General features: G+C 38.8%; 1 protein-coding gene across 1 annotated transcript in view; it reads left to right on the forward strand.

Moving 5' to 3' along the window:
- The window catches only part of ABCB5 (ATP binding cassette subfamily B member 5), a 136,389-nt gene that overhangs the window by 97,533 nt on the left and 18,761 nt on the right, over positions 1-20,095 (forward strand). The window contains exons 20-22 of the mRNA XM_010366731.2: positions 7,398-7,601; positions 11,353-11,453; positions 12,631-12,771. Coding sequence (XP_010365033.2) covers positions 7,398-7,601; positions 11,353-11,453; positions 12,631-12,771 — 446 coding nt within the window. The remainder of the gene's footprint in view (positions 1-7,397; positions 7,602-11,352; positions 11,454-12,630; positions 12,772-20,095) is intronic.

Genomic DNA, 20,095 nt, shown 5'->3' on the forward strand with positions numbered 1-20,095 from the left:
TCACTCTGTCACCCAAGCTAGAGTGCAGTGGCATGATCCTAGCTCACTGCAACCTCGAACTCTTGGGCTGAAGGGATGCTACCGCCTCAGCCTCCCAAGTAACTGGAACTACAAGTGCACACCACTGTGCCTGGCTAATTTTTTCATTTTTATGTAGAGACAGAGTCTTGCTTTGTTGCCCAGGCTGGTCTTGAACTCCTGGGCTCAAGTGAACCTCCCACCTGGGCCTCCCAAAGTGCTGGGATTAAAGGTATGAGCCACCGCACCCAGCCTAGAGCTGTAATTTTTTTTTTTTTTTTTTTTTTGAGACAGAGTCTCACTCTGCCACCCAGGCTGGAGTGCAGTGGCACTATCTCGTCTCACTGCAACCTCCACCTCCCAGGTTCAAGCGATTCTCCTGCCTCAGCCTCTCAAGTAGCTGGGACTACAGGCGCCCACCACCACGCCCAGCTAATTTTGTGTTTTTAGTAGAGACGGGGTTTCACCATGTTTGTCAGGCTGGTATCAAACTCCTGACCTCAGGTGATCCTCCCACCTCGGCCTCCCGAAGTGCTGAGATTACAGGCGTGAGGCACCACAGCCAGGTGAGCTATAATCTTTAAAGTTAATAGAACACAAACAACAGAAGGTAATGAGGAATCAGGAACTATATTATGGTTACCTAATAGGAAATATCCAAACAGAAAAGAATAATGCCCCAGTGGATATGATTTATCCTTTTGACAATATAGGTACTGTGCCAAGAATTGAAATCCAAAAAATTAAAAATCACTGGCTTCAAAATATTAAAAGAAACTACCAAGTGGAAATTAATACATGTATCAAGGCCTACAAAATATAACCCCCTATCAAGTAATTGATGACAATAATTCTTGGTAATATTTAGATAAAACAAATTTTATATTTAAAGAACAATGAATACCTTATTCTCAACAAAACATAATTATAGTTTTAAAAAATAGCTCCAATGATTGCACATCACAATATATATAAATTTTATGTAGCTATAGGAGCATTTAGTATTTTTTTAGGAGCACTTTCCAGTAATCAAGGGCAAAGCCCAATATTTCTTTATTGTACCCCTATTACTGTTATTAAACACAGTACTTTAGTGGACATTTTAAGGGATAAACACAAAAGCATTACCATATAGTTTTCACAGATACACTTATATGCATTAATAAACACTAAAGATGAATTGTGGAGACATGTATTCAATTCAAAAGACCATAGTAGGGAGAGGAATGGGCCTGGGAAAGAGCGAAAGTTATTCTTAAGGTCAGCTTTACAGTAAGGAAAAGCAACAAAATTTGAAAACAGGAGCCTTGTCATTTCCCTAGAAGAGAAACTGGACCATCTAGGGGCTCTTTCGGAAAAGCAAAGTGGGTGAAGCCTGAACCCTACAGCCTGCTACAAATACAGCTTTTCTTTGGAAATTCTAAAGAGTGGTGAATCCCAGCGCGCCTTAGGGAATCTCCTTTTGCCATCTATTCAATTCCCCAGCGATCTCCTCCAGTCCCAAGGCTTAGATGGCCACACATCTACCGACAAGGCCCAGGCTTACGAGCACATCCCTGAACTGAACGCCACACTCCAGACTGGTCCTCCTATCTGGAGCTTGAGATGACCCCGCACCAGGAGCATTTAGTATTATGGAAAGATATAGAAGGCCTCCAACAACGCCAAGAACTTAAGGTCCACAGCATCTCACCCATTGTCTAGTCCATATGACTCTGAAACTTATGGTGGGGGTGGGAGGCAGAGGAGCAAGGACAGTGTATTAGTCAGCTCGGGCTTTCATAACAAAGGACCACGGACTAGGGGACTGCAACAACATTTATTTCCTTACAGTTCTGGAAACTAGAAGCCCAAGAGCAAGATGTCGGCATGATTGGGTTTCACTCCAAGGACCTTGGCTTGTAGTTGGCTGTCTTCTGTCTCCGTCCTCACATGACCTCTCTGTGTGCGATGTCTGCTGTGTCCAGATTTCCTTTTTTTTTTTTTTTTTTTTTTGAGACAGAGTTTCGCTCTGTCTCCCAGGCTGGAGTGCAGTGGCTCGATCTTGGGTCACTGCAACCTCCACCTCAGGGTTCAAGCGATTCTCTTGCCTCAGTGTCCTGAGTAGCTGGGATTACAGGCGTGCACCACCATGCCTACAGCCTGTTACAAATACAGCTAATTTTTGTAGTTTTAGTAGAGACGGGGTTTTGATCAGGCTGGTCTCAAACTCCTGACCTCCCAATCTGCCCGCCTCGGCCTCCCAAAGTGCTGGGACTACAGGGGCAAGCCACAATGCCTAGCTCAAATTTCCTCTTCTTATAAGAGTACCAATCAGGTTAGATTAGAGCCCACCTTAAATACTTCACTTTAACTTAATTACTCCTGTATCTATAATTTATTTATTTAGAATTACCTTATCTCCAAATACAGTAATATTCTTTTTTTTTTTTTTTTTTTTTTTTTGAGATGGAGTCTGGCTGTGTTGCCCAGGCTGGAGTGCAGTAGCACGATCTTGGCTCACTGCAAGCTCCACCTCCCAGGTTCACGCCATTCTTCTGCCTCAGCCTCCCGAGTAGCTGGGACTACAGGAGTCCGCCACCACGCCTGGCTAATTTTTGTATTTTTTTTTAGTAGAAACGGGTTTCACCATGTTAGCTAGGATGGTCTTGATCTCCTGACCTCGTGACCCACCCACCTCCGCCTTCCAAAGTGCTGGGATTACAGGCCTGAGCCACCGCCCCCGGCCCAAATACAGTAACATTCTGAGGAACTGGAGGTTAGACCTAAACATATAAATGGCGGCGGGGCAGGGGGCGACATAATTTAGTCTATAACATACATCACCATTTATCTCTTTTATCCTTAAACTTCCAGGGGATGAAGTGTAAGTCAGCATTATGTGCCAAATGGAATCCCCATTTAGGTCCATGGTTCTTTTTTTTCTTTTTCTTTTTCTTTTTTGAGACAGAGTCTCGCTCTGTTGCCCAGGCTGGAGTGCAGTGGCGCCATCTCCGCTCACTGCAAGCTCCGCCCCCCGGGCTCACGCCATTCTCCTGCCTCAGCCTCGGAGTAGAGGGGACTACAGGCGCCCGCCACCACCCCCGGCTTTTTTTTTGTATTTTTAGTAGAGACGGGGTTTCACAGTGTTGGCCAGTGTGGTCTCAATCTCCTGACCTCGTGATCCGCCCGCCTCGGCCTCCCAGCCCATAGTTCTTAGAGTTAGTGCATCATACCCTTAAACACTTAACCAGGCTCTCTGTCCATCTTAGTTTTCAGTATTTCATAATTTTTTGAGTGTTTGCTGTTGTGTGTTTTTACATTTTTGAACTTTTCTTAGATATTTTAGTGAGAAATTGGAAAATGTTTCAATCATCACCAGATACAGGCCTGAAACTGAAACCACAAAGATTTTAGGAATTAGGCAGAGCCCTGGAGGGAGGGAGGATTTGTTACTATTATTTTTTAATGAAAATGCCAATTTTTTGATAGTTTGGTGAAAATTGATGTAATCTTTTATGGAAGCAATTTGGCAATACCCATCAAGAATGTAAGAGTATATACACCTTTTGAAATTTCTTCAGTGGTTTATAACTTGTACTACAATCATTTATTTTGACTCAAATTATCCCAGATGTAGCCAATGGAAGTCCCTTCAAGTTGGGAGAATTACACCTTTTAAGGTGTAATTCCAGTTAGAAATTTAACAGCAGGCCATTTTTAAAGGAGAACAAAGATTTTTTATAAAGATGTTCATTACATCTTTATTTTTAATAATGAAAAATTGAAGGCAACCCAAATATTTTTGGAGAATATTTAATGATTGCAGTATAATGTACAAGGATTAAATCGGAATATAAAACTGCATGCAGGTAATAAACCGAATCTGAATGTGTGTAAGTATTTATGTCTAGAAGCATGTAGATTTTAACTTTATCTCAACTTTTTCTAATGATCCTGTTTTCATGATCAGAACAAAAAATATAATTCAAAGTGTGGTCGATTCTTCCTATCTTTCCAGGTAAACAGGGGCCCTCATTTTTTAATCCCAGCACTAAAGAACTAATGTTTCAGTTTATTGCTTAAGTATCATACATCCCACTGAAAGATGATCCATAAGATGTGTAGTCCTTATAAGAATTATAAAGATAATTCTACATATTTGAAATTATTTTAAAAATTTATTTTACCTCATACTATGATGTTTCCAACTCCTTTTCTCTCTTGATATTGCCTCTTAGATCTTTACTGAGTGAAACCAATTTATAATGTGCAAAAATGGGATCAGAGAAATCTTACCCAAAGTATACACTTTAATGAATATCCTTAATCATTCAGCTCATCACTACTATGATAGAGTGGCTAAGAGTGCTGGCCTTCCGTCAGTTTGGGGGAAGGGGTAGGACTGGGGTTTGCAGCCCTGATATTATGACACCCAGTGTGGTGGCAGCCCAGTGCAGGGAAGCAGAGCCAGAGCAGGGTGAGGAGGGTGTCCGTGCAGGGAAGAGGCAGGAGACATGAGAGCAGATGTGTTACCCACAGAGAGATTAATCACATAAATCAATCTATTAAAGACAATGGGAGCCAGTTCTCTCCCTTGTGAAGAGAGGGATAACAAGTATGGAAAAGGAGAAAACTGGAAATAAACTTACAATGTTGACTTGGAATTGGAGGTATTGATATGACTCATGAGTTTCAAGAAATAGAGAGAAACAAATATAGATGTAAATGTGTGCATGTATCTATCAATACACACACACACACACACATTCTCTAGTTTGGCCACTGACATTCCAGTAATAATGAGTACGACTAGCACCATATCTTGACTGCTAAATAAAATTCTCCACTAAAAGAACCTAGGGATCTTTGGAGAAATGACTAATTCCAGAAGTAGGGCAGAGACAGTAGCAGATGAAACTGGAAAATCATTTTGTGTCAGAAAGTAAGGACATATTCCAAAACTGATAGGGACATGTCAAAGGACAAAGCCAACTTGAAGGGACTTCCACCGGCCACACGTGGGATAATCTGAGTCAAAATAAATGATTATAGTAACAGGTTACAAACCACTGAAGAAATTTAAAAGTCATTAGTTCATACTGCAATAAATAAATTGAAAGTTTGATGAGAAATTGGATTTTGACATAGCTTCAAACTGCCTCAAAACATTTATTAATTACAAAGGGAGAAAGAACAACTTCATAGTGGAGAAGCCTGGAAGAAACCATCTTAATTAATTATACAAGTGCACAGTGCCTGGAATAGGACCAATCAAAATTGCATGCCACTTGATAGGATGCAATGAGAAGAACACAGCATTACTTCTCTAAGATTCTTACCAAAGATGCACAATTTGAATCTAAATGTGAGGAAATATCAAATAAGCTAAAACGAGAAATATTCTGCCAGATACCTGGCTTGCGATCTTCAAAAAAGTCAATGTCATGAACATCAAGTTAAGAATGAAGAACTATTCCATACTAAAGGAGACTAAAGAGGTGTGACACCTAAATGAAATGTGTGATTCCAATGTAGATACTCTTTCACTATAAAATGCCTTATTGAGACAATTGATAAAACTTGAAGGAAGTCTAAGCATTAAATGACAGTTATGTAATTTCCTGATTTTGATCATGGTATTTTGGATAAGAGAGAGAATGTTCTTTTTCATGAAACACCATCTCTAAGTATGCAGAAATGATAGAGTATCAGGTCAGCCACTTAATCCCAAGTGATTCAGGGAACAAAGAGTTTTTTATCCTCCGGTTACAAGCATATGGCTGTTATTTTGTCTTACTACTTTTGTTTCCTCATCTATTGTACAGTACTAGTGATAGTATCCATCTCTTTGCATTGTTATGAGATTAAATAAGATGGTAAAGGTAAAGTGCTTATTTAGTGCCTAAGGTTGGGCCTTTATCCTATTTTGGCCTGCTTTTAGTGTGTATTTCCTTCTGCCCTACTGTTTCCTGTCCATGTTGGTTTCCTTTCCATGGCAACTCTTGCCTCTCCAACACAAAGCTTCATGCTCCCAAAAGCACTGAGTCAGACAGCATGAGTTATTCCTTGCATGATCATACTATCTTCACCAATAGAAAGAGATAATTTGTGTGAAAGGTAATATACAATACACAAAAAATATACAAAAACCTCATTTTTACAGTTCATAATGCAAATTTTTTCCATTCAAATAGAAGTTAATAATTCACTTTAGAACATTTTTTAAGGTGAGTTAGATTCTATTGCAGTGAATATCTGAGCTAAAGTATAGCATCCTTTCCCTTTTTACTCTCCATGAAATAGAATATGTAAAACCTTCTAAAAGAATTTATATGCATAACTCAAGCTATCTTTTTCAAATACTTAAATTTTAAGTACATGTTGGTTATGCATATATGTAAAACTGGTACTTTAATGCTATTATTTATTAAAATATTGGTTTTCTAGAAAATTCCTAGCAAATGTGATTACAACTTTATAAATAGGAAATAGTAAAAACTGCTTAACTAAAGATAGACTGTTTCTTTAGTTTTTTGTAATAGTAACTATGATTCTGTCATTTTCAAACATCAGCTTTATTACCAAGAACTTATCTGTAAGTTAGTGTTGAAGAGGTGGCAGGGTATAGGTATCTACGTGTATGCATAAGTGTGTTGTTTTATTATTGCTGGGTGTTTGGGTGTAAGGAAACAAGAAGACTGTGGGTATGCATCTATCACTGAGAAGACAAAGGAAATCCTGTAACTTCAGCTTTCAACACACTCAACTTGCACTGGGCTGTAAAATCCTGCTAAACTATTTAAGGAGAGGTCTCATAGCAACATACAAGTCTCCCTTTAAGGAGGTGGTATTTGATTTCAGATTGTCTGTTCCTATCATGCTTCTGTACAGTCTTCTATGGTGTTCCCTTAAACTAAAATCCAGTTCATTTGGACATCTCAATATTGGACATCAAGACATGAAAATAAAGTATATTTCCTTAGTTTAGGGCATTTTGAGGCAGGCGGATCACCTGAGGTCAGGAGTTTGAGACCAGCCTGGCCAACATGGTGAAACCCCTTCTCTACTAAAAATACAAAAATATTAGCCGGGCTTGGTGGTGGGTCCCAGCTGCTCCTGAGGCTGAGGCAAGAGAATCGCTTGAACCCAGGAGTCAGAGGTTGCAGTAAGCCGCAATTGCGCCCCTGCACTCAAGCCTCGGTGACAGAGTGGGACTCCATAAGTAAATAAATAAAAATATGTATCTTATTTAATCTCAAAGTATACATTCAAGGTATAAATTTAAGTATAAATTCTTTTTTGAAAAAGTCTACCTTGTTTTGCAAGGAACTATAATAGGAATCCTTGTAAATGTAAAGTTAATTGAGTTTTTTCCCCCAAAATATATCTGATTATAGGCAACAGGTTCCAGGATTGGCGTCTTGACACAAAATGCAACTAACATGGGACTTTCAGTTATCATTTCTTTTCTATATGGATGGGAGATGACACTCCTGATTCTGAGTATTGCTCCAGTACTTGCCATGACAGGAATGATTGAAACCGCAGCAATGACTGGATTTGCCAACAAAGATAAGCAAGAACTTAAGCATGCTGGAAAGGTAAAATGAAGACTGTTATCACCATCGTAACATTTAAAGAGAAAAACAGTCAGAACTTTATGATATGTTAACTATATGATATGTTAGCCATCTTTATGATCTATTAATTTCATCTCTTAGGGATCTGTAAAGTGATATGTATTCACAGAGAAATGCATACAGACCAATTTAGGATAGAAGGTAGATATGTTATAGCAATAGGGTTCATGATTTAGAGCACAGGCTCTGGAGTCTAATTAGCTGAGTTAGAATCCAGATTCTATCCTAACGAATATGTGATATGAGCAAGTTATGTCAACCCTTTGTAGACTTCAGGTTTCTCATCTGCAAAGTGGGAATAATAAGAGTATTCACTTATAATTTTTTGTGAATATTGCATAAAACACAATGTTATTATATGCAAAATACTTAGAATAGTGTCTGGAAGACAGCAAGCACTTACTAATGTCAGCCATTATTACTGGGGAAGTTTTCCAACATCATCATTCCCCATTTTCTGGTCATTGAATAATCAAATTTTCTTGAGCAATTTTTCTGAATATTTTATTTTTCAAAACAAACAGGCAATTCAGCAGTTACTGAATGCAAGGCAATGCACCAATATTGATAACATATAAAACAAGGCTTTAGAGACAGGACCAATAAATGAACAATTTATTTAATCATTTGGAAAATGCCAAGACATATAGGTATTTAAGGTTCTTAGGATCAACCATATTCATATGAATATTATATTAGAGACTGAGGGAAACATTATTGTGGTATCGTAACACCTAAGAATTGAAAGAGACATCATCTGACCCAACCATTAACCTGAAGTAGGAGTCCCTTGCACAACATCCCTGTCAAGTGTCCATCCCCATCTCCTACCACCTATTCCTCCAGTGGCAGGCAGTACATTCCTTTCCCAGGCTGCCTGTGCTTGGATAGTCTTGGGTGGTAGGCAGTTCTTTTCCTTTTCTTTCTTTATTTCTTGACTTATTTATTTATTTATTGGTGGACTTTTATCTTACTCTTTTTGGCTTTCATCTTGGTAGAGGTCCAAAATCTGTTTTTCATGACAGCGCTTTAGCAGCTGAATTGTTGTAAACAAGGAGTCTTCTGTTAACTCTACATCCAGGTCTTTAAGATGTTCCTCACATCCGTAATCCCAGAACTTTGGGAGGCCGAGACAGGCAGATCTCTTGAGGTCAGGAGTTTGAAACCAGCCTGGCCAACATAATGAAACCCCGTCTCTACTGTTAGCCTGGCATGGTGGCGCCTGCCTGTAATCCCAGCTACTTGGGAGGCTGAGGCAGCAGAATCACTTGAACCCAGGAGGAGGAGGTTGCAGTGAGCTGAGATTGCACCACTGTACTCCAACCCGGGCGACAGAGCACGGCTCTGTCTCAAAAAAAAAAGAAAGAAAGAAAAAGGTGTTCCTCTCCTGATACTGTTTCAGAGCTCTTGGCTACACTGGTGTACATCCTCTGAATAGCAAAATGATGTTAATATCCTTTACAGTCCGTATCACGGTGAATGTGTCACAATTGGCATAGCATAAATATCATATATATTCATGGATAGGAATGCCAAGCACATGACTCACTGTAATCTCATTTGCCTGAGCCTTAGACCTTTCCACCTTTCTTGCACAAGATAAGGACCCTTGGATTGTTTGCTTGTGCTGTATAGTCTGAACTACCTAGCAAATATTCGCCTCAGAGACAGTAAACAGTTGTTTAGACCTCCTTGTCTAATTTAAACATTGCAATAATGTATACAATTTCTAAATTAATGAGGCCTAATTAATTATGTTTTCATCTTATTTGTCATCTTATTTGTCATGAGCTTTCGTTGTATACGTACCCTTTGACTTTTCCTTTATGTATCATTAGAGCAACCTCAAACTACACAACAAACAACTCTAATCAAATAGGTAATTGGAGGCATTTTCCTGTGGCTTTTAATAAGTCAATTTACTAAACATCAATTTAGAACATAGACTAATAAAATGTATCAATCCTTCTTCAGTTGCATGTGTAGATTTGGACAAATTATCAAATGTTTAGTTTTTAAGACTTTGAATGGGCTCGGTGCGGTGGCTTACGCCTGTAATCCCAACACTTTGGGAGGTCGAGGTGGGTGGATCACAAGGTCAGGAGTTCAAGACCAGCCTGACCAACATGGTGAAACCTCGTCTCTACTAAAAATAAAAATATTAGCTGGGCATAGTGGCACACGCCTGCAATCCCAGCTACTCAGGAGGCTGAGGCAGGAGAATCGCTTGAACCAGGAGGCAGAGGTTGTAGTGAGCCAAGATCGGACCACTGCACTCCAGCCTGGGCAACACAGCGAGACTCCATCTCAAAAGATTAAAAAAAAAAGAAGACAACTTTGAATAGCTTAATTAGTTTTCAGTTTTTTTAATGACTATTTTCTAAGGGTCTGTAATAATATTTATCCTGTCTCCATTATGAAAAATTGTCACAAATTTGTTTTATGCTCATTCCTTTTGTTTTTCCTCAAACAAGTTTTCAGCATTCTTATCCATTTTCTTCACATACTGTGGAACGTTGCAAATGGAGGTTTCTTTGAGTCCATTTTTAAATTAACGAGAATTTTTAAAAAACCAACATCAAACTTGGGAGCAGAATCCTTGTGTCCTCACCACAGTCCAGAAATCTAGTTCCCTCCTGCAACCCAAGTTCATCCTCAGAGAAGGCCAAGTGTCTACCTGGTCTTTTCTGTCCCACAGTCCACTCTGCCAATCTGGAAACAGAATGTGAAAACAGGAAGTTTCTCTTTGAAGCCAACACATGTTCTCATGTCCGAAAAGCTATTCTAAACCAAAACTCTCTTCCATTTTGAATCCCATGTAATTATGCATTCTCTTTATAAACTACATAAATATGGAGAAGTATTCATCACATTTGAATTAAATGCCTTTTCACATTCACAGACACTAATATGAGAAATGACTTTATCTCATAAAGAATTTTATAACCACATGCCATGTTACTTTCCTGTAATGTTCCTGAGTCCTTTTAGGTTGCTGTTTTTAATTCTTTGCTAGAATAAGATAATTATGTGATTATCTCTACTATCTTTTTGAGACAGAGAAGTCTCACTCTGTTGCCCAGGCTGGAGTGCAGTGGCATGATCTCAGCTCACTGCAACCTCCGCCTCCCAGGTTCAAGTGATTCTCGTGCCTCAGCCACCTGAGTAGCTGAGATTACAGGCACGTGCCATCATGCCTGGTTAATTTTTGTATTTTTAGTAGAGACAGGGTTTCACCATGTTGGCCAGGCTGGGTCTCGAACTCCTGGCCTCAAGTAATCTGCCTACCTTGGCCTCCCAAAGTACTGGGATTACAGTCATGAGCCATTGTGCCCGGCCTCTGCTCTCTTTTACTTGAATTGTTTCATAATTTGTAGGAAGCTCCTTTGCATGTGAACATAATGCTCACTAATGTTTTATTCTTCTGTCTATGGAACAAGTTTAAATTGAAATTCAGTAAAAACTTGAATGGGGCTAAACTTAGATCAGTAGACTAAATCTCAATAAGACATTTTCCTTAAGCTTATTATCCTAAAGTGTCATTTTTCTATCTTACTTTCTGGGAGGAAAGGAAGCTAACAATACTTGTCAGGAAAACTTACTGACTTGATATAATTAATATGTCCCCAGTGTGACTGACTGGAATTCACAAATGGGAAAAGATTCACCATTACTAATTTTATTTCTATATTGTATTGTCCTATTTTATAAGATAGCAACTGAAGCTGTGGAGAATATACGTACTATAGTGTCATCAACAAGGGAAAAAGCCTTCGAGCAAATGTATGAAGAGATGCTTGAGACTCAACACAGGTGATTGTAGATTCATACTGACTTCAAAAACTTAATTTTGTTCTGTAAAGGCAGTACTCTTGAATGACTCCAGTGGTTTGCCTGCTAATTCATTTGCTCTTGAGTCTTTCCTAATAATGGTCATGTCGTAATTTCTCATATGACTTCACCAAGAGAAACTAGAGAGGAATTGAGGGCAAGCGCAATTAGAATAAGTATTTTAGGTCCTCTCACATTACCATTAACTATCTGTTACTTAGTATGCACATTTTTCTCATCTTCCTGAAAGAATATTAATGAAATAACATACGCAAGAAAGAAAATAAAATTGCGGGCCGGGTGCTGTGTCTTATGCCTGTAATCCAGCACTTTGGGAGGCTGAGGTGGGCAGATCACTTGAGGTCAACAGTTAGAAACCATCCTGGGCAACATGGTGAAAGCCCATCTCTACTAAAAATGCAAAAATTAGCCGGGTGTGGTGGTGCACACTTGTAGTCCCAGCTACTCGGAGGCTGAGGCAGGAGAATCACCTGAACCTGGGAGGCAGAGGTTGCAGTGAGCTGAGATCACACCATTACACTCCACCTCCAGCCTGGGTGACAGAGCAAGAGAAAAGAGCTCAGCCCTTTATTTTAAATCCCTAAAATAGTTTACATTTTAAATACGAATATATACATAATAAATGCACTTACTCTTTTAATTTTAAACTAGTCCTCCTTATCACATTGACTTAGTGATGCTTTTTATATTACTTTACCAGAAAGACAGCTTTGTACTGTTTTGGACTCATACTTGTAGTTGGCACCACGCTTTAATTTCCTCTATTCTGTGAATGAAAGATTATAATGGATACTTAGAAAATCCTTCTAAATACTGCTAAACCAAATCTCTAACTCTTACACTAGCCATCCTTTCACAGGCTTTGCCCATTCATTTAACAGTATGTAAAGTCAAATTTGTTACACAAAACTAGAGAGTATATGACTACAGAGAAAAGAATTATAATATTATCTGTCTTTTCTCAAAAATTTCTCAGTAGTAAAAAAAAAAAAAAAAAACTTTCTCTTTAATCATTCAAAAAATGCCTTTCTACTAAATTATAACATTTCAAAGTCCTCTCTATTTATTACTCTACATTTATTAAATTGACCTTGCTGTAATTCATGCCTTATTATTTGGTAAATTTTGTGCATTCCAGAAATACCTCGAAGAAAGCACAGATTATTGGAAGCTGTTATGCATTCAGCCATGCCTTTATATATTTTGCCTATGCAGCAGGGTTTCGATTTGGAGCCTATTTAATTCAAGCTGGACGAATGACCCCAGAGGGCATGTTCATGTAAGTCGTGGAAATAGTCCAGACCTGGTGGCTCACACCTGTAATTCCAACACTTTGGGAGGCCAAGGCAGGTGGATAACTTGAGGTCAGGAGTTCGAGACCAGCCTGACCAACATAATAAAAGCCCATCTCTACTAAAAATACAAAAATTAGCTGGGTGTGGTGGCAGGCACCTGTAATTCCAGCTGCTTGGGAGGCTGAGGCAGGAGAATTGATTGAACCCAGGAAATGGAGCCTGCAGTGAGCTGAGATCACTCCATTGCACTCCAGCCTGGGCAACAAAGTGAGACTCTGTCTCAAAATAAATAAATTAATTAATAAGTTGTACAAATATATAAACCTTGTAAGGGGGTCAAGTACTTATTTACCAGAAAGATGTCTACTTTATAGTGAATTATCATTTAAATCACATGTGTGGAAAAGGTATGCTTGAATTTTTGTTAAGATGGAATTTTTTTAAATATACATGTATTTTTAAATTTTGTATTGATATATAATAGTTATACATATTTTGGGGGTACACGTGATATATGCATATAATGTTTAATGATCAAATCAGGGTAATTGGGATGAATTTTATTTTTAATTGACAGACAATAATTGTACATATATATGGGTACAGTGGGATGTTCTAATATACGTGAACATTGTGAAATGATTAAGTTGAGCTAACTGTTTTTGTTATTTAGTCTCTATAAGAAGTACAGCATAACTGGCAAAATACTGATACTGATATAAGGCATGAAATCTGAATTAAATTCCCAGATGAATTGTTCTCTGCTTCAGTTTACTGGAACATGGGAATGTAGGGGCAAAATATGCCTTCTTGTCATTCATTCCTTAGGAAATTTGTGACACATTATGAAACTCTCAATGTGGAGATGGCTTTCTAAAGTAAAGACTGTATATCAGTGAGGCTGAATTCTTTGCTAAGCAAATAATCCAGAAGCAAAACATACAAATGAGTGTTTTCCTTCAAAAATGTCACGTTTGGAATTGAACGCAGTATCCCAGTGAGGCTACTTCTTCCCAAAGCATTAGTTTGGAGCTCCTATTTTGAAGTTCTGGTCACATAGTTATGAATTTATTTGTTTTACAGGAACATCTAATGCAACTGCTAAATTAGAAAAATTAATTTTCAGTATTAATTCTGAGCTGAGAGCCTAAAATATCAGAAATGTTGCTAATCTATCATAAATGGCATTGCTAAGCATTTAGAACTAGAGAAATCCATACAATACTTGACTCAAAAAAGTAACATTATATTATTTTTAACAAGCCCACCAAAAAATGCATATCCATGCAAGTATCAGCCTCTTCACAATAACGAATTGGGAGATTACACCTGTTCCAAGGGTGCTGCCATTTAGCAGAGCACACTGGGCACTTCTCTTTGGGTTTTGTTTCCCAAGTCTCAGGACATTCCTTTGCATATCCTTATTGTTGGCGTATTTGTATTTTCAGGATAGGTTCAACTTGAGGAAATGGCCAAAAGTCATTTAAACCTGAGTAATTTCAGAATAACTTGGAATAATTTTTCGTTTCTATTCACATGAAAATGTATTTATTTATTTATTTATTAAGCATTAAGTGAAGTCCCAGGAAGTTTCTTTGTTAGGCACTGATGAGAAAACAGTCCACAGTTCACCAACCCAGTATTCCTAAATCTTACTTGACACCAAAGCCACTTAGAAGTTTCCTAGAAGCACATTTCCTTATAAAACAGAACATGCAAATGGAATATCTGCATTTAAAATTTCAACAGAAGGGCCGGATGTGGTGGCTCATGCCTGTAATACCAGCGCTTTGGGAGGCCAAGGCAGGTGGATCACCAAAGATCAGGAGTTCAAGACCAGCCTGGGCAATGCTGTAAAACTCTGTCTGTAGTCAAAATGCAAAAATTAGCCGTGTATGGTGGTGCATGCCTGTAATCCCAGCTACTTGGAAGGCTGACGCATGAGAATCACTTGACCCCAGGAGGCAGAGGTTGCAATGAGCCGAGATCACACCACTGCAAGCTAGCCTGGATGACAGAGCTAGACTCTGCCTCAAAAAAATTAAAATAAAATTTCAACAGAAATTGCAAGTTCCCTGTCCTATGTTCTCCTAGCCTCTAAAATAGTGTGCACTATTGCCTGTGTGAACTTTTATAAACCACAATTATATTTAGTCTTGGACTTCATTCTTATTACATAAAACTAATTACTTAGGTAGATTAACAAGAAACAAAATCTAAAACACATAAATTATTCAGCTCACCACTCCCCATTAGCCAGTTTTTCCTTTGTTCTAATATAATCCAGGCACTCCCAATTTTGAAAATTGGTTGTATTCCAAAAGTTTGTTTGCAAGTAAATAGTTGAAACTCAAAATATGTTTTCTTCATGTTGCTCTAAACTTTCTGCAGCCTTCTTCAATCCCCAGGTCACCATTCCTTCTGTATAACTAGTTTTCAGTATTAGTAGAAAGCAAGCCAATTAAACATATTCATAGTAATGTAGGATGTTTGATGATTTTCTAAATTCTCACAGAAGAATTTTCATCTCTTTTCATCAATTTCTCTGTCACTACTCTTTCTTTGCTTTGTAATCACACCTATAAAAAATATAAGAAGGCCAGGCATGGTGGCTCATGCCTGTAATCCCAACACTTTGGGAGGCCGAGGAGGGTGGATCATGGGGTCAGGAGTTCAAGACCAGCCTGGCAAACATGGTGAAACCCCGTCTCTACTAAAAACTACAAAAATTAGCTGGGTGTGGTGATGGGCGCCTGTAATCCCATCTACTTGAGAGGCTGAAGGAAGAGAATTGCTTCAACTCAGGAAGCAGAGGTTGCATTGCAGTGAGCCAAGATCACACCACTGCACTGTAGCCTGGGCAACAGAGCAAGACTCCGTCTCAGGAAAAAAAAAAAAAAGGTGTATATATATATATATATGTATATATATATATGAAAAAGAAATGTCTCCCGGGACCATAAGTCCTCTTCTGCCTATTTCCAATGTCTCTGCTCTTCTTTGAAGCAAAACAAATTCCAAAGGGTTCCCTATTCTTGCTCTCTGCACTACTTCTATCTCAAATTCACTCCAGTCAAGCCTTAGTTCCCCAACACTCCACTAGAAGGACTGGTTCTCAGGGTCCCACTGACCTCCATCCCGCCCATGCATACTCAGGCCCCGCAGTTCTCAGTTCTCCTCTAACTTGGCCTCTCAGTAGCATTTGACATCTCTTTCCTGAAACGTTTTCTTCTCCAGGCTTCTCCAGGCTTTTCTCCTTTGTCCTTGGCCCCTCCTCCTCCACTTTCTTTACTGGATCCTGTTTTTCAGCCAGGCCTCTGTGTGTTGGAGGGCGTTAGAGCCCGCGGACCTTTCATTTATTACACTTTCATTAGTGATCTCATCCAATCTGTCAGTTTTAAATACCACCTGTGTCCTGATAACTTCCTTCTGTATATTTCCAACTCTGGCCCTGCCCTGAGCACAAGACCCTTATCCAACTACCTACAAGACACCTCCACTTGGATGACTAATATCTCGATGTGTTCAAAACAAAATTTAAGTTTTTTCTCCCCAAAGGTTCTCTTCCCCAAAACTTTCCCATTTAACTAATAACACCAACTACCATCCACACAGTTGCTCAGCTCAAAAATGTTGGAGTCATCCGTGTTGCTTCTCTTGTCATTGTCCACCACATAAATCACTGATTTCTCATGACCCTAATTCCAAAATTCTTCTCATCCTTTCCACCCTCATCCAAGTCCTCCCTGTCTTGACTGGACCTACTGCAACAACCTCACCAATGTCCTTGTGTTCACTCTTGCTTCCCTCTAATCCATTCTCCACACTGCAGCCAGACTGATCATTTAACGGACAAATCTAATAGCATCAGTTTATTAAAATTCTGCAAGATCTAGATCTTCCCATTGAAATTTGAATAAAGCCAAAGTCCTTACCATGACCTGAAAGACCTTCATGATGGGGCTGCTGCATTTCTTTCCAATTTCATCCACTTCTGCCTCCCATGTGAACTACTCATCAGTCCCACACTTGCCATGTCTGTCCCTGGACCTCCCCATTGCAGGGTCTTTGCACTTGCTATTCTCTGCCTGGAATACCCAGGCACCCAGGCTAAGTCCTGTCCTCAGAGGGACTTTCACTGATGGTCCAAAGTAGTTCCTCTCTCTAACCCTCCCTCCTCATCACTCTCTTTCCCATCACCATGTTTTGTTTATAACACTTATGACACTTATGATTCTATTAAATTATATTTTGTGTTTCCATATTTATGAGTGCATAGACTGAGGGCAAGTTGTAACCTATCTTGTTCACTGATGTTTCCCAAAAGCCAAAAATAAGTGGGTGGCACATAATAGATACAAAATAAATATTTACTGAATGAATGACTGAATCAAAATTAAGGGGGAGATTTGGAATGGTACATAATTAGGCAGTCCAGTCATTTCTGGAAATGTGCCTCGGAGTCACCTTCACACTTTGAAAATAGAAGTTTGTTTTTCACAAATTCTTCTAATTTTCTTCTTTTCTACACCCATATGTCTAATACCAGGTGCTTTGGCAGGAGGACTGGATCTAAATCGAGGGCAACCACTGATATAAAATACGATGTGTGGAATTGAGAATTTACCTCCACCTACTGAGATTTGTTTAGATTAAAACTAAGCAAAAGATGTCTCAGTTGAAGAATGATACAACCTCAAAATCATGCCAGTACTATCATGCCAGCAAATGACATCAGTCAGGATGTTTCCTTTAAGGGGCTTCCCAGGATTGCCAACCATTCCGTTACTTATGAAAATTGCTATAACGGCAAACCTTGATTGAATCTTTACTTAGTTTTAAGAATTTGCTGTATATTATCTGTTTAATGCTCTAAACTACCCTGCGAAATATTATGGTTCCCATTTTACAGATGAGAACAATTAAGACTCAAAGAGGTTACCTAACTTGCTGAAAGTTACGTAATCAGTAAGTAGCAGAGCACAGATTCAAGTTCATAGTTCCAGATTCCAGAGGTTTGGTTTACTCAATATATATTATTATTATTATTATTATTTTATTTATTTTTGTTTTGAGACGGAGTTTCGCTCTGCCGCCCAGGCTGGAGTGCAGTGGCCGGATCTCTGCTCACTGCAAGCTTCGCCTCCCTGGTTTACACCATTCTCCTGCCTCAGCCTCCCGAGTAGCTGGGACTACAGGCGCCCGCCACCTCGCCCGGCTAGTTTTTTTATTTTTTATTTTTTAGTAGAGACGGTGTTTCACCGTGTTAGCCAGGATGGTCTCGATCTCCTGACCTCGTGATCCGCCCGTCTCGGCCTCCCAAAGTGCTGGGATTACAGGCTTGAGCCACCGCGCCCGGCCTATTATTATTATTATTATTATTATTATTATTATTATTATTATTTATTCTGTAGCCAAATATTCATAGAATATTTCTGTGAAATTATTTTTTAAATAAGTCTGGCTTAGTTTTTTAAACATGTGAATATTCAAAGTTGGGCTGATTCCTCACATATAAATGGAACAGGTGACTTGCTTAGTGTTATGTTATAGCCCTAAAATAGAAGAATGAAAAGTCCCCAATACAAAATTTCTTCCCTGAGCTGGCCTACCATGCTTCCTGAATTTCTTTTAATTAAATTCATTAAAAGGGGGTCTCTTCTAGATACACAAGCATTTTAACTCTCAGAACATAAGAGTAATAATTAAAGAATAGTACCACCTTGGTATTTCCCAGTGCCCCAGGGGAAGGAAGAAATAGAGAGCTGTCTGAACTAAATCACTGGTATTACTTTTCTTTTCTCTTTTTTTTTTTTTTTTTTTTTTTTTTTTTTTTTTTTTTTTTTTTGAGTTGGAGTCTCGCTCTGTCACCCAGGCTGAAGTGCAGTGGCACGATCTCAGCTCACTGCAACCTCCGCTTCCTGAGTTCAGGCAATTCTCCCGCCCTCGGTCTCCTGAATAGTTGGGACTGCAGGCACATGTCACCACACCAGGCTAATTTTTGTATGTTTTGGTGGAGATCATATTTCACCATGTTGGCCAGGCTGGTCTCGAACTCCAGATCTCAAGTGATCCACCTGCCTTAGTCTCCCAAAATGCTAGGATTACAGGTGTAAGCCACCATACCCAGCCTCACTTTTTGAGTTCCATTCAGTCAGAATACAGACAGAATAAGGGTACCCATACTTTTGGAGTATGGACAAATGATTCTCCAGGAATTCTCTTCCAGTATTAAATGTGGTTATTGGCCAAAAGAGAAACATAGCACTATGTATAATGTCAATAGATGAGATTTGTCTTCAACACCAAAGAGGATTTGGTCCTAGAGATCAAATATGACCCCAACTACCATGAATGTGTCACAAGGTCCCTTTAGACACACTAAATTATATCTGGTCCAGAAGACTCTGTACCTTCCAGAATCTAGGATGACAGACAGCTTTCGATCTCATCAACTAGCTAAACCAAAGGAATTTACAAAGAAAACCCCCTCTTACTAGAATTATCCTTAGGTAGAAAGCACTTTGCGCCATTCTCTAAACTAATGGTTTTCCAGGTCATCAATCTAGGAACTAGTTAAAACTGTAGATATCTAGATTTCATCCTGCAAAATCTGATTTGTAGATCTAGTAGGGGGCAGGAATCTTCATTTTATCAAACATTCCAGATTACTCCAAGGCATAATTTATAGCTACAAAGATGGGTTATCTGTGTCTCTTTCAAAAATGACATTGTGTCTCAGAAAGGGAGATACAAAAGGGAGTTTTAACAGCAAAATTCTTTAATGTGCTCATAATATTAGTTTGTCAGCAAGACTTTTTAGAGGAAAAAAGCCTCTAAAAGAAAAAAAAAGACAACATGCATGTCTTATGGTAGAAGCTGTCTCTATCTCTATTATTGTAGAAGTTTATCTGAAATGAGCATTTAAAATAAGGTGATAACATTTTCATTCTGCTGCCTTACAGACAAGGCATAATGGCATTTAGAAAATCTCTTGTTTAGGTTCTCATGCACCCATGTATAGTAAAACACTCACCTCTCCCTTTGTTAGTCCTGGTAACACATTCTATTTGTTATTCCACTATAAATGTGCATATTTAGAAGTACAAAATAAGTTTATTTTCTCCTGTCTCTGTGTTAGTCCCTTTAGGCTAGTTTCCAGCTGACTTGCCTTTTGCAATACAGACCAAGAACCATTCCTAATCAGGAGAGGTTTCTGTAACCTTTCTTTCTCCACTGAAAAGCTTTCTCTATTTCTGTGTTTCTTCCATATTTTCTATCTATATTATCAAGAAGCTAAGCAGAGCA

The sequence above is a fragment of the Rhinopithecus roxellana genome, chromosome 6 (genome assembly GCF_007565055.1).
Source record: "Rhinopithecus roxellana isolate Shanxi Qingling chromosome 6, ASM756505v1, whole genome shotgun sequence".
NCBI lineage: Eukaryota > Metazoa > Chordata > Mammalia > Primates > Cercopithecidae > Rhinopithecus > Rhinopithecus roxellana.